This window comes from Ascaphus truei, chromosome 9 (genome assembly GCF_040206685.1).
Source record: "Ascaphus truei isolate aAscTru1 chromosome 9, aAscTru1.hap1, whole genome shotgun sequence".
NCBI classification, from domain to species: domain Eukaryota; kingdom Metazoa; phylum Chordata; class Amphibia; order Anura; family Ascaphidae; genus Ascaphus; species Ascaphus truei.
In genome coordinates this window covers 62813155-62828233 of record NC_134491.1, presented here as the reverse complement: position 1 = coordinate 62828233, position 15079 = coordinate 62813155, and the positions used below count along the sequence as shown (strand labels likewise).

The window sequence follows — 15079 nt, the reverse complement described above, 5'->3', positions numbered from 1 at the left end:
TAAGGATTGAAATTAATACGGTGAAGACTGGGTACCATCTCCCGCCCAGGAGCTAGTGGAACTAAGGGCTTTAATGAGGGAGTTTATGGGGCTCAATAAAGCCACACTGAGTTGGTTCCAATCGCTGCTGGGCCATCCCAACTTCACAATCAGGATCCTACAATGGGAAGGGTCTGTGGGAGGCGACTGGCATTTGCAATGTCAGGGTTTAAATTGCAGCACCACTTCTTCAGGGTTTCAAAGCAAGTGAATGATGACCTGCAAGTGCTGGGCACCTTCATAGGCTGGTACAATGGGCGTAAGTTGGATTTACAAGGAGTGGTGGAGAGCGGGAAGAATGAGCTCTTTATTGATGCGGCTGGATGCGTGGGATTTGTGGAATTATTTTAGGGCCGATGGTGCTCTAAGCGATGGTCGGAGCAGTGGGGATAGCAGGAGTTTATGAGGAATTTAATGTTCTTGAAGCTTTTTCCACTGGTGGCAGAGCTATGGGGGACGGAGCTGGCCAACAGAGAGGTCATCTTTCGGATTGACAACATGGGATGTGTGTGTTGTGGCCATGCTATTAGCGTCTTCTCCGGTGGTGGTCTGGTTTCTGAGGTTGCTGGTCCAAAAGTGCCTGGATCATAATATATGGCAAAAGATAAAACTGTGGGGAGACACCACAGAAAAGGAGATTCTGTTTAGCGCACTCCAAATGGGTATATGGGAAGATTTTAAAATTAATATTTAATTTTTTTTTTTTTTAAAGGGGAGACATAGAACTGTGCTCATGTGACTGTAACAATAGAGTTTAGAAATGTGCATTCAGACTAAGCTACTGAATGGCTAGATGTTCATGAGCTGAGGGTATCCCTCTTGCTCTGTTAGATTTGGGCGGAGCAATCTGACTGGGTCCGTAGTTGGTGAAAATATGAAATATTTCTGTTGTATAAATAAAGCTGTGGACGTTAATGTCTCACAAAAAGTCACCTATTGTTTTTACTGGTTATGGGAGGGGGATCTAGCTTGAGGACAGGGTAAGTCATGGAATTGATACTTTACATTAATGTAGTACACTACTGTGCAGTGGAGGTGAGATGTATGGTGATGTTGTTGCATTGGTAACTTGAAACCAATCAAGCCCCTAATATGGCAATCTTTGACCGAACAAATAGCTTCCAGCACCCCGGATCTCTTCTAATTTACCTCAGCAGGAAAACAACTCGGGTGAGAGGTCAGGCAGATAACCATTCCCAGTGTAAGAGCAATAAATATACACTTTATTTATAGAAATATAATTTTATTTCTCTGGAACTTCCTCCCTAATAATATCAATAAATACATAACTGAAATAGGACGCTACCTTCACCCTCTCTGTCCCGATTCTGACTGCCTCTTCCTGTCCCAGCATGCAGTATATCTCCCTGGGCTTTTCCTGTGAAAAAGCACTGCCATTGGTTCCTTGGAGTCATGTAGTACTCAGCCCCTATGCACACGGGGTCTGTATTACATTGGGACCGTGTGCGCATGGCGTGCTGCGCATGTGCGATCCCTAATGGCGCCGTGGGTGCTCTGCGCATGCGCGAACTGAAGTGGATGCACGCACAACCTACAATGGTGGTACCCTGTGAAGAGGGCCGCCGGCAAGCCCATAGTCCTCCCTGCAACATCCCCCTGACCCTCCCTGCAACATCCCCCTGGGGTCAGAGGTAGGGGAGGGGACAGGAGAGCGGGGGAAACCCGGAGGGGACACCTGGCTACATCCTACCCATGGTGGAAAATCCAACGTCCCCGCTTGGGAACACACCGTTATATAATAAAAATGCTGTACAGTTATACAATCTTAACGACTACACTTAAACAAGGTTATACATTTTAACGAACTTATTTATTACAGAGGCTAGCTTAGCTTTAGCCAGCTGCTGAGACTCAAAGTGAGGTGCCCTTAATGAATCATAAGCCACTCTGTGTGGCACAAAACTCAGACTATTGGGATTGATTTGATGACTTGGTGAATCTACTGTTGAGGGTACTTGAGGCGCATGCCCATTACCCGTTGCTCCTTCGGGAGGTGCCCACCAATCTCTGTTGGAAGTTCCCTCCAGAGGATCTTGAGTCGTCTCAGTTATTGAAGCGGGAGTCTCAGTAGACTCTTCAGGCCCACTATTGGTTATTACAGTTTCGGGTTCTGGATCACTTTCTCCCAGTTGTGGGATGGGCAACAAGTGATTTCTGTGCCAGACCTTTACCCTGCCATTCACATCACGTATGCAATAGACAGGGAGGCCCGGCATTTGAGACTCTACTTCGAAGGGTCCCTCTCTCCAGCGATCAGCCAGCTTGTGCTTGCAGGAAATCCCCAAGTTGCGTAGGAGAACTGCGTCTCCAGGTCGGAGCTCCCGATAGCGTACTTTGTGGTCATATCTTCATTATTTATCGGCATTTAATTTAGCTGTGGCCCTTTTTGCAAGCTGATATTCACGGTGTAGACTATCTTGAAGTCATTTCACACAGCGGTAATGAGCCATATTGGGTACCCCATTGGTAAATACCCTCAGGCGGATGTCAACCGGCAATCGGGCTTCTCTCCCAAACATCATGAAGTACGAAGTGTACCCTGTGGATTTGTGCCGAGTGCAATTGTATGCATGCACCAAGGCTTCGACATGTTTGCTCCATTCTCCCTTTTGAGAGTCTTTCACAGTACCTAGCATATCTAACAATGTCCAATTAAATCTTTCAGGGAGCACATCTCCTCAGGATTATATGGAGTGGTCCGACACTTCTGAATGTTTAACAGTGCGAGCAACTCTTTGATTAGCTTGCTCTCGAAGTCCCTTACCTAATCAGAGTGCATCCGATTTGGCAGACCATAGTGCACAAAATACTTTTCCCACAGCACTTTGGCCACTGTGGAAGCTTTCTGATCTTTGGTTGGAAATGCTTGTGCAAAGCGGGTATAGTGATCTGTCACTACTAGCACATTGCCTATGCCTCTTGAGTCTGGCTCTATACACAAGAAGTCCATGCAGACTAAGTCCATTGGGCCAGAGCTTTGGAGATGGCCCATTGGGGCGGCACGTTTGGGCAGTGTTTTTCTTTGAATACACCGCAGGCACTTCTTGCAATGTTGTTCTACGGACTCCCGCATTTTAGGCCAGAAGAAATTATCTCTTATTAATTCAAGGGTCTTATCCACCCCCAGGTGTCCGTAATCATCATGTAAGGATCGTAAGACAAGGCATTGCAGATGCTGGGGAAGAAACAATTGTCGTCAATCAGGATGATTGTGGTAGGGAACGACCCGATAAAGGAGGCCGCGATCGATTTTAAATTTGTCCCATTCTCTCATGAGGATTGCGACTGTGTCCTTGGGGGCCTGTTTCAACCTAGAGGGGTTATTTTGATGTAGGGCTTCGCGGACAGCGTTAGCCACGGGGTCACTTATCTGTGCTAACACTAATTCTTTCCAAGTGAAGATGACATTTTGAGTAAGACCCATGCCATCGGGGTTGCAGTATGCGTCAGGAAGGGCCTGGGGTCGACACCCCAAAGAATCAGCTACTCGCAACTCGGAGCCACTTTATCTTTTACTTTTGCTGTGGTAGAGCACATCGCCTTCATTCCGGGTCCCAGATTCTCTTCCCAAGGCCCATCATCAGACATAGTACTCAGTCCAGGTCTTCTAGATTGTGCGTCAGCTCCTATGTTCAGAGATGAAAAAATCAATCCGTGCTATTGCTTCCTAAAAGGGATCTTGAAGTAGATCAGCTCTCCCCTCTTGCTGCTGCTGTGGTGTGAAGGCACCCCTCCTACACCAATAACCGTCGCAGGAAGGCTCCAAACACCAGATGTTAAGAAAAATAAACACAGAAGCTCACCAAGGGTCATGAAATAAGTAATAACAAGTAAAATAATAACATGTAAAAACTTACATACAGTATAAGGATATATAAGTCCAGTAGCGGTCAGTGCACAGGTAGTCAGTTCAAGTGGGTTCGTGGGCGCAGGGGGTAGGTGCTGAGGCTCACAGATCAGTCCCGCGCGCTGGGGCTGGCTTGCTCGGCAAAACTCTGTTGTTACTTCCGGGTTGCGGCTTCTCGCAGGACCCATGTATAGTGGTCCACCACAATCGCCGGTATTCCAACACACATCCCACTCGAGCGAGCAGAAGGAAATTGCTTAAACCTCCGTGGGAGGGCTGGAACTTGTGCAACCAAAATTCTGAATACCAATGTGCACTGTGTGAACTACGCAACGCGTTTCACACAATTCAGTGCTTCATCAGACAGTGTTTAGGACACCTACAGGGGGGCCTTTTATACAGTCACTCCAATATGCAAATTAAATAAATAATGTGTATAATAAGCACTGTGAGTGCAATGTGACAATGAAACTGAGAGAGAGTATAAACACTCATCTAGGGATGATAAAGTATATAATACAAATATGTGTATAAGTTCATAAATGCATAATAAAGTAATCATAAATATAAATTTATTAATGGATGAATTTTTCCAAAGGAGTGTTGGGTTAATGCACTGCTGAAAGCCACCCATGTAGTTGATAAAAACATATTTGGTCAGGCAGTAATAAAGTAATACCACAAGACCACAATGAATCTCAATAATAATAAATACAGTACACTACATTAAAGATCTGGAAAAAATAGAAAAAAAAACAAATATGAGGGGAAAAGATAAAAAAAAAAAGCAGGGAGGGGGAAGGGAAAAAGATAAAAGACAGAAAAAATTGTGGCCGAGGGAAAATAGAAATAAAGGGGGGAGGGAAAGGAGAAGAACTAGGTATTCACAACACAAAACCTATTGCCCATCTATCTTAAAAAAGGTGTGAGTTCGATATAGTCATTAAGACATCCTGGGTATTTCGACTGCAGTGTAAAGATCCAAAACTGCTCTCTTTTGGCAATTTGTAGATCTCTATCTCCTGCTCCTGCTCACAATCCCCTCACTTCCCATATATTGTAAACCCACGTACTACAATTATGTACATCTTTGAAGTGGGCCAGGAGGTGAGTAAGGGGCTTAGAGGTGACTTCTAATTTAGGAATATTAGTAATATGACGTAGGTGTTCCATGATGCGTAGCTTCAAATTTCGTTTGGTTCTGCCCACGTATTGCAGTCCGCAACTACACTGCAGTATACAGTATATACTACATACGTGGACAGACAGTCAATGTAACTCGAAATTTTATAATCAAGCCCTGTAACGTGAGATTTGAAAGATTTGTGCGTTAGCATCTTGGGGCAAATCTTGCATCTGGCGCATCTATGATTTCCCACTACTCCTAATGTATCCCTCAAAATATTTTTTATTGGTTTGTCCGTGCCCATGGGCGTCCGCAGAAATGTTTTCAGGGGGGGGCATAATTTTAACTAGACAGAGAGAGAGAGAGTGGGTGTGGGGGGGGTGTGGGTGACGGGGTGGGTGACTGACACTTGGGTGGGTGGGTGGGTGACTGACTGACTCGTGTGTGACTGACACTTGGGTGGGTGACTGACTGACTGTGGGTTGGTGTCTGTATTCATTCACAGACAGACAGACACACTCTCCCTCTCAGACTCTCCCTCTCAGACTCTCCCTCTCAGACTCTCCCTCTCAGTCTCTCCCTCTCAGTCTCTCCCTCTCAGTCTCTCCCTCTCAGTCTCTCCCTCTCAGTCTCTCCCTCTCAGTCTCTCCCTCTCAGTCTCTCCCTCTCAGTCTCTCAGACTCTCCCTCTCAGTCTCTCAGACTCTCCCTCTCACTCTCTCAGACTCTCTGTCTCACTCTCTCAGACTCTCCCTCTCACTCTCTCAGACTCTCCCTCTCACTCTCTCAGACTCTCCCTCTCACTCTCTCAGACTCTCCCTCTCGCTCTCTCAGACTCTCGCTCTCTCAGACTCTCTCAGACTCTCCCTCTCTCAGACTCTCCCTCTCTCAGACTCTCCCTCTCTCTCACTCTCACTCTCTCAGACTCTCCCTCTCTCAGACTCTCCCTCTCACTAGGGTGACCAGATTTTGAAAATGAAAAACCTGGGACACACATTTTTTTTTTACATTAACAGTTTATTTATTGTATTACACTTATATTTTACTACCAGTAGTCCTAGTTACGCGCGTGCGCGTGCGCGTGTGGGATGGCATCACTAATCGAACAACAAAAAAAGCCAGATGTGAATGACTTCTGTACCCCTTAACCATTGTCAGGACGCCCCCTCTTCACAATTTCTAAAGCACCAATCCCGCCTGGGATCTTACCTGATCCGCAGTCCCTCAAGGTACTATACTGGAGGGGAGGTGTTTCCTACCTGTCTTCCAATGTCTCCCGCGTGAAACTTGAGTCAGATCTGGAAGAAATCAGGGTAGGTTACTTCGGTGTAGGTATACGGCAGTTAAGAGACACACAGAGAGAGAGAGAGACACACAGAGAGAGAGAGAGACACAGAGAGAGAGAGAGAGAGAGAGAGAGAGAGACACAGAGAGACAGAGAGAGAGACAGAGAGAGAGAGAGACACACAGAGAGAGAGAGACACAGACAGAGAGAGACAGACAGAGAGAGAGAGACAGAAAGACACAGACAGACAGACAAGGAGGGAGAGGGAGACAGAGAGGGAGACAGAGAGGGAGACGGAGAGGGAGACGGAGAGGGAGATGGAGAGGGAGACGGAGAGGGAGACGGAGAGGGAGACGGAGAGGGAGACGGAGAGGGAGAGGGAGAGGGAGACGGAGAGGGAGACGGAGAGGGAGACGGAGAGGGAGACGGAGAGGGAGACGGAGAGAGAGAGGGAGACGGAGAGGAGACGGAGAAGGAGACAGAGAAGGAGAGGGAGACAGGGAGGGAGAGGGAGACAGGGATGGAGAGTGGGTGAGAGGGTGGTTGACTGACACGTGGGTGGGCCCCAACTCACCGGGCCTGGGACGCCAACCCCGACAGACCCCCGTTTCCAGCCCTGTCCCCCATTCTCTCTCTACTTCCACCCCCGATTCTCTCTCTCTCTTCACACCCCCCATTCTCTCTCCCTCCCCATCCCCATTCTCTCCCTCTCTCCCCCCTCCATTCTCTCTCTTACCTGCACACAGCCACTGATCTACAGACACTCAGACAGACCAATACGCACACTGACCACACACACACACTCAGCCACAGAGCGCCAGACAGCGCCACAGCGCCACAGCGCCACACACACACAAGACAGCCACACACACACCAGACAGCCACACACACACACACGACACACCAGACAGCCACAAACACACACACACACACACACACACACACACACACACCAGACAGCCACACACACCAGACAGCCACACACACACACACACCAGACAGCCACACACACACCAGACAGCCACACAGACACACCAGACAGCCACACAGCCACACACAGCCACACACCACACACACACACAGCCACACACACACCAGACAGCCACACACACACACACACACCAGACAGCCACACACACCAGACACACACACACAGCCTCAGACACACACAGCCTCAGACACCCACACACACACCCACACACAGCCTCAGACACACACACATACACACACAGCCTCAGACACACCCACACGCAGCCTCTAACACACCCACACACAGCCTCAGACACACACACACACACACACACACACACACACACACACACACACACACACACACACACACACACACACACACACACCCTCAGACACACACACCCTCAGACACACACACACACACACACACACACACAGCCTCAGACACACACACACACACACACACACACAGCCTCAGACACACACACACACACACACACACACACACAGCCTCAGACACACACACACACAGCCTCAGACACACACACACACACACAAACACACAGCCTCAGACACACACACACACACAGCCTCAGACATACACAGCCTCAGACACACACACACACACGCCTCAGACAGACACACACACACAGCCTCAGACAAACACACACACACACAGCCTCAGACACACACGCCTCAGACAGACACACACACACACACACACAAAGTGGAGCAAGAGATGCAGCGCCGGATGTAAGTGCCTGGGGACGGGAGGGGGGGGGGGAAGGCCGGCGATCCGACCAGCCAGAAGTGCATCACAACTACCCGCCCCCGAGCTCATCTTCCACACCAAGGGGACGGGGGATGGGAGCACCAGGACAGGAGGGAGCGGAGCACCAGGGCAGGAGGGAGCACCAGGACAGGAGGGAGCACCAGGACAGGAGGCAACCCCTCCCCCCCCTGGCGGCCGCACCCCTGCACCTACCTACTATCACCCTGGGCGGGTGGGCAGCCACGGAGACCTGGGGAAGAAGGGGGGACACTGCGCAGCCACCAGTAGAGGAGCGGGAAGATTCTGCGTCACGGACAGTCACGCGCTCACTAGCAGCAGGCACAGGAAGTGCCACGAGCGGCTGTGAGCGGGCTCGGGGGGAGGAAGGGGGGGTCCCAGGTGGGGGGGGGAGCCCCAGATGGGGGGGGAAGCAGGGAAGATACGCGCGCGCTTCCTTGCACATCGTGAGCGCGCTAAAAAAAATGTCACGCCAGTGCCCTCTGTCCCCCGCTGTTGGCAGCCCAGGATCCAGGGGGGGGCAAGCACCCCCCCTTGCCTCCCCCTGCGGACGCCCATGTCCGTGCCCTTTAACAAACTAGGGGCAAGAATAGTTTTGAGGATTTGTGCTTTTTTAAATATAATTGGTGGTTTTTTTGCAAGAATTTTTTTTAAAATAGGATCCATAAGTAAAATATGCCAATGTTTTGACAAAATTCTTTTTATGGAATTATGTGATTTATTAAATTGAGTTACAAAAAAGGGCATCTCTTGTTTAATTTTAATATGGTCTACAGAAATAGATTTAGTTGCGTGTATATTATCAATTTGTTGACCATTATAAGTACTTAGTTTGTTTTTGGCAGTTTGTTGTTTTTTACTTTTCTTTTTTAATAGTGATTCTCTATTTTTGTTTAATGCTTTCAGGTAGGATTCAGAGATAAGCACCTCTTGATATCCCTTTTGCCTAAAGCGTTCAATAAGTACCTTAGACTGTTCCTTATAGGTATCAATATTTGCACAATTTCTTCTAATGCGAAGAAATTGGCTATAAGGAATGTTGCAATGCATTTCTTTTCATGTCCGCTCTCGGGGTGTAGGTAAGAATTAAAATTAGTTTCTTTAAAAAAGGTTTTAGTTAAGAGGGAATCCCCCTTAGTATAGATAATCAAGTCTAAAAAGTTAACATGATCCTTCTGGACATCACTGGTAAAGGTGAGATTAAAATTGCTGGTATTGATCTTTTCAACAAAGCTGTCAAATGACGCCTTGTCACTATCCCAGATGACCAGAATATCATCGATGTATCTCCTCCACAGTTTTAGCTGAGGAGGAGACACACCGGAACCCCAGATGTGCACTGACTCCCACCATCCCATATAAAGATTAGCGAAAGATGGTGCAAAGCGTGTCCCCATTGCAGGGCCGCAGTGTTTAAATACAATTCATGCTGAAATAAAAAATAATTGTGTTGAAGGATAAATTCTATAGAATCGTGAATAAAGTGACATTGAATAAGTGGAAGTGTATCGTGATGTGCTAAATAAAAATCTATAGCCTCTAGCCCACCTTGATGTGGTATTGATGTGTAAAGTGCCTGAACGTCTAAAGTGGCCAATAAATATGTGTTAACCCAAGAGAATTCAGTAAGTAAAGTGAGCACCGAAGTAGTGTCTAGTAAATGTGAAGGTAGTGTGGGCACAAATGGTTGTAAAAATGTGTCCACATATTGAGAAAGGTTGGCTGTGAGAGAGTTAATGCCAGAAATAATAGGTCGCCCAGGTGGATCAATAAGTGACTTGTGAATTTTTGGTAAGTAATAGAGAATAGGGATGGTGGGAGTAGCGCAAAAGAGGTAATCATATTCTACCTTAGTCAGTACGCCCAACTGCCGTGCCCCCTCTAACAATAATTTTAAATCTGCTTGGTATTGTGTAGTCGGATCCTTAGATAATTTGCAATATGAGTTGCTATCAGATAGCAATCTCATTGCCTCCTTGCAATAATCAGTCCTGTTTTGAATGACAATGGCCCCACCCATATCTGCCTCACGTAAGATGACATCTTAATTGGTATTTAGTTCGCGTAGTGCCAACTTTTCTTGGATGGTTAGATTATTCGTATATTTATAATTCTCTTCTTGTGATAGGCATAGTTCTCCAAAATCCTTCTCTACCAATTTATTAAAGATTTTGATATAGTGACCCAGAGAGTGGTAAGGGTAAAAGACTGATCGAGGCTTATAATTGGTGTGATTCACTGGATACTCAATATGGGCATCCATATACCCTTCATCAGCTATGTTGGTAAGATCAACTAGCACAGCTTGTTCCTCAATGGTAAATTCCTCAATATTGGAACATACATTGGAGAATGCTGGTTCTGATGTATTTGGTACAGTTGAGAAATGTCTGCCCATTGTGAGTTTCCTAGTGAATTTTTGAAGGTCTACATATAGGTCAAAATTCTGAGCCTTACATGTGGGAGTGAATGAGAATCCCTTACTTAACAACATCATAAGGGTATTATCTATGGTGATTGAAGATAAATTTAAAATACCATTATTAATCAGTGTAGTATTTTCTGGGTAGGTTTTTTGGAGGGGTGTGGTGATTCATCCTCTCCCCCTTGTTCCCCTTTGGAATTCTCTCTTTTTCTGGATACCTTCTGTTTGGTCTCTGGTGGGTGATTTTGATCCCAGGTTGGTATTGTTTGTCTTACTTGATTCAACCTATGTTCAGAGGCCTGCGTTTGTATTTTAATGTGAACTGGTAGTTGGATAAGGCGGCCACCCACCTGTGACCAGTGGTATCCAGTTTGGCTGTGGTTAGTATGTAAGTCAACGGGTTGTTATCTGTTCTTACTTCAAAAGAGACCCCATACAGATAGTCATGGAGCTTCTCCACTACTGCCCACTTGAGGGCGAGAAATTCCAATTTGTGAACCAGATAGTTCTTCTCACTAGGAGTTAAGCTTCGGGTCACATATGCCACTGGACGCAGACCAGCAGGGTACTTCTGATGTAGCACCGCTCCCAGCCCATTGAAATTATCATCCACGTGCAAGACATAGGGTTTCTCGGGGTCAGCATAGGCCAGAACAGGAGCTTCCATCAGGCTTTTCTACAGTCCAATGAAAGCCTTTTCAAAGTCGGATATCTATTTGTTGCCAAAGGGTGTTCTTGGAGACGTAGCTTTCTGCCGAGATTCCTCTGGGTAAATCTTGAGTAAATTATTGAGAGCCTTTGCTTTGCTAGAGTATCCCTCGACGAATCGTTGGTAATAGCCACAGAACCATAAGAATGATCTCAACTCCATTACATTGTCGGGTCTCGGCCAGTTAACCACGGCTTCTACTTTCGCTGGATCGGTAGCCACTCCTTCTGCGGACACTATGTGGCCCATATAGGTGACGGATGTTCAGCAGAACCGACACTTATCCAGGGATAGCTTCAGGCCTTCCTTGCCAATTACCAAGAGGGCTAAGAATCAACTTGGCCCCTGCTTATCATATAATAGACACCGAGTTTATTAAGAAATGGGAAAAGGTACCATCAGATTGCTGTAGCGAACTCATAAATTTATTAATTGAGTCTCAAAAAATCTGTTTGGCAACAGTTGATAGTGACCTTACAATTCAGCTCAAAAAAATTGAACAATTCGAACCCCATACACAATTTGTTGATTTGGAGTCTAGGCTACACAATGACATTCTAAAATTTAAGAAGGAAATTAAGGATAGAAAACATTGTAAATTCCAAAGGGATAGTCAAGACTACAGTCAGGACAAGGTCTATAGTTATAAACAGTTCCGCAGAACTAGACCAAAAACTATCAACTATTCTTCATCAGAAGTAGAACATTCTGAGTGTTACTCAGGCGGCAGTGATCAACCCAGAGTAGGGGTATCCCAACTCTTGTTGAATACCAGACTACACCCTATGTCGGATAGAGATGTTTTTTTAGAACACATGCACATATCAGAATCACAAGAAGGGGAAAAAAGAAAGTTAAGAGAGAGAAGAGGGCGGGAACGGGAAGAGGGCGGGGACGGCAGCAGAAATAATGTCAACAGCACCAGATAAATTGAAGATATTCAATCTGTCAGAGTAATTTATCCCGTACACATACAACAGTATTGGAAAAAGGACTTTCGTTCTCACCCACCACTGATTTTAAACTCTTTGAATGGGTAAAAGATTTAAACCTCTTCTCTCGTAAACTTTTATTACATAAGTTTCATGTTAAAAATAAAAGACGAGACATTGACACAAGGGGTATAACAGTACAGGATCAAACACATATTGACAATCTCATAATATTAATTCATGACAATGAGGCAATTAATGCATATGCAGCGGGCCTGTTCACAGATTTGAGACCTAGAAGCAAATTCACGCCAATGATGCGTGTATGCCCTCAAGTGGAAGTATTCATGGAATTAGTGACGAAAGACTTAAAAAAATTAAAACCATCGTATTCTAGAAAAAACAACATCACAAAAGGTGAAAAATTGGCTTTACAAGAACTAATGGATAATGATAAAATAACGATAAAACCTTCAGACAAAGGAGGCAATATCGTTATCCATAACACTATAGATTATGTAAAAGAAAACAAACATATTCTGAAGGACAAACAAACATATCATCTCTTAGATAGAGACCCCACCAATAAGTTCAAAATGGAACTCTACTCATATTATGTGATGGTCGTGACCATAAACTCATTGGCAAAAAAGAGCACGAATTTATGCACATCAAAATAAATACCATAGCCACGTTCTATACTCTCCCCAAAATACATAAGAACAAGGAAAGATCTCCAGGGAGACCCATAGTGTCGGGTAATAATAATCTCACAGAGAACAATGTCTCAGGTGTAACAGAGCAATGGAGACACATGGAGAATAAGGAGACAGGCTTTAGCAAATAAAGAAGGCAATGAAGGTTGTAAAGAGAAATGATCAACTTCATATAATATGGGGCACATGAGTGTAAGGCCAGAAAAGGGTTTGAACCAAGTTTGAAATACATAATGTGGAGTCAGCAGGATTTAACACCTCTGACACTGAAGGTTTTAAGTTGGAAGCAGTACTATTTGATACAGTGAGTTGGTTTTGACTGGAACATTGTGAATAGAATACAGGAGAAAGTGTTTGAAAGTTTTCCAATCAGATATGTGCAAACTATTCATTGTTGTTAAGTTGTTAATTGTATAAAAAAAAATGAGCGCACATGATCGATGGGATCTACACATTGGTCATGTAACCCCTTGAGATTTTCATGCATTTCCCCCCTTCCAAACCCTGCACATTTTGCTGAGTTTGCAAACTTTTGTGAGAAGTTTAAACATATATAATTTCAAACAGCGTTAACAGTATCTTTGAATGAAGAGGACTTTTAGTCGTTTATTTATAAGTAAAGTATAGGTATGGTGGTGTTACATTGAATATACTGTAAGCAGTTGAATATAACTGATCATACAGTATCACCACAGTTCAGGTTGTAAGACCGAAATAAAGTCTCAAGTTGGTTTTAAATGTGTACAGTATATAAACATATTCAATCATTAGTCTTCTGTCTGCAGAACTACAAGGAATACATTACTTTTTTTTAACTACCTACCTTTATTCTGAAGTATTATATACATCTGGGTTTTAAAAACCATAAACAATGTGTCAGTGTTCAAACATATGTCCATGTCTCATTACAGCTATTTGCTGATGCTATTCACATGAATGCTGCTTCTTGAATCTCCCTTGTGATTCCAGGGTAACAGTCTTCCTCTATGTAAACTGTTTGCCCTCTGTTGCAATTTTGGATTGGTAGCGATGATGACTATAGGACTCAGGGCAGGGTAAGAGCAAGCTAGGACTATTCTGGCATCAGTCATGATAGGACTCACATTAGATAGGGTCAGGGTGTAGATCCACATGCAGTTATCCAAACCAAATAACAATGAATACATGACAACCAACAAGATGACAGCTCTAGAAGCCTTGTATTCAACTGATTTTCCTTTGTCTCTGTCCGAGCTCCGTATGCCTTTTATGGATTTCTCATGACAGAGCAACACATACACAATGTATGTACTTGCCAGAGTCATGAGTCCCACAAAAAGAAAGTCTCTGATGGCAAAGAATGCTCCATTAACAATATAAGAGATATAGGTCAAAAAGTCTGTATTGCAGTAGACCACACGCAACGTATATGGCGAAGTTGTGGAATTTCTCCTGGCATGGTTGTACATGATAGCGCTAGGGTACAGCATGAGATTAATGCACAAGATTGCTATAATGATGACCAAAACATTATGTGTCACCTTTTTCTTGAGATAAGCCCACAGCCCGGTGTTGGGAGCAATGAGGATACATTGGTGACAGCTAAGCAAACTGGTGACACAAATGGACATGGCTCTACTCACTCTATAGGTGTACATGACGAGTCTGCAATTTGTGTCATTCAGTAAGTCCTCCAGTCCTGTGGCATCCAGGGACTGGGGGATGGCACGGGAGAGGACAACAAGAAAATTCACTAAAGCCAGTACCATCAGAATGATGTTGGTTGGCATGAGCTTCTTCTCTATTATCCTGATATAGGAAAATTTCAACAAAATGTAGGCATTGCCAGGAATCCCGATTACCACCAAAAAGAAGAAGCAGAGGGTTTTAAAAAGAAGATGAATCTCCATGACCCTTTTTCAGCTTCAGCCACCTGCAAGTACAGTACACACATGTTATACAATAATCTGCAGAAACACAACACTCACTTAAAAAAATACCAGCAGCAGCATGGGACATGTATGTTTTTCTTCTATAGCCTGAAATTAAAACCATAAGGTGTGTTTCCACATGGCTTCTCCATTATTTAGAACAACCTGTCCCAGAATCACAAGAGCCAGAATATGGGAAAGGTAAAAGGAAAGCAGTATCCTTCAGATTCTTTGGTATATGCCATTATACGGTTCCACTATGTAACTGCTCCAATAACCATTCCTCAATTCACTGACTGGCACAAGCA

General features: G+C 44.9%; 1 protein-coding gene across 1 annotated transcript; it reads right to left on the bottom strand.

The window, feature by feature from the left end:
* Positions 1-13772: 13772 nt before the first annotated feature.
* On the bottom strand, positions 13773-14750 carry LOC142503271 (olfactory receptor class A-like protein 1). The gene has a single exon (XM_075615433.1). The coding sequence runs from the start codon at positions 14748-14750 to the stop codon at positions 13773-13775; it is 978 nt and encodes a 325-aa protein (XP_075471548.1).
* Between the last annotated feature and the right edge of the window lie 329 nt (positions 14751-15079).

What these genes read in the sequence shown, in the direction of transcription:
- LOC142503271 (XM_075615433.1), bottom strand. Translation starts at nt 14,750, where the DNA reads ATGGAGATTCATCTTCTTTTTAAAACCCTCTGCTTCTTCTTTTTGGTG.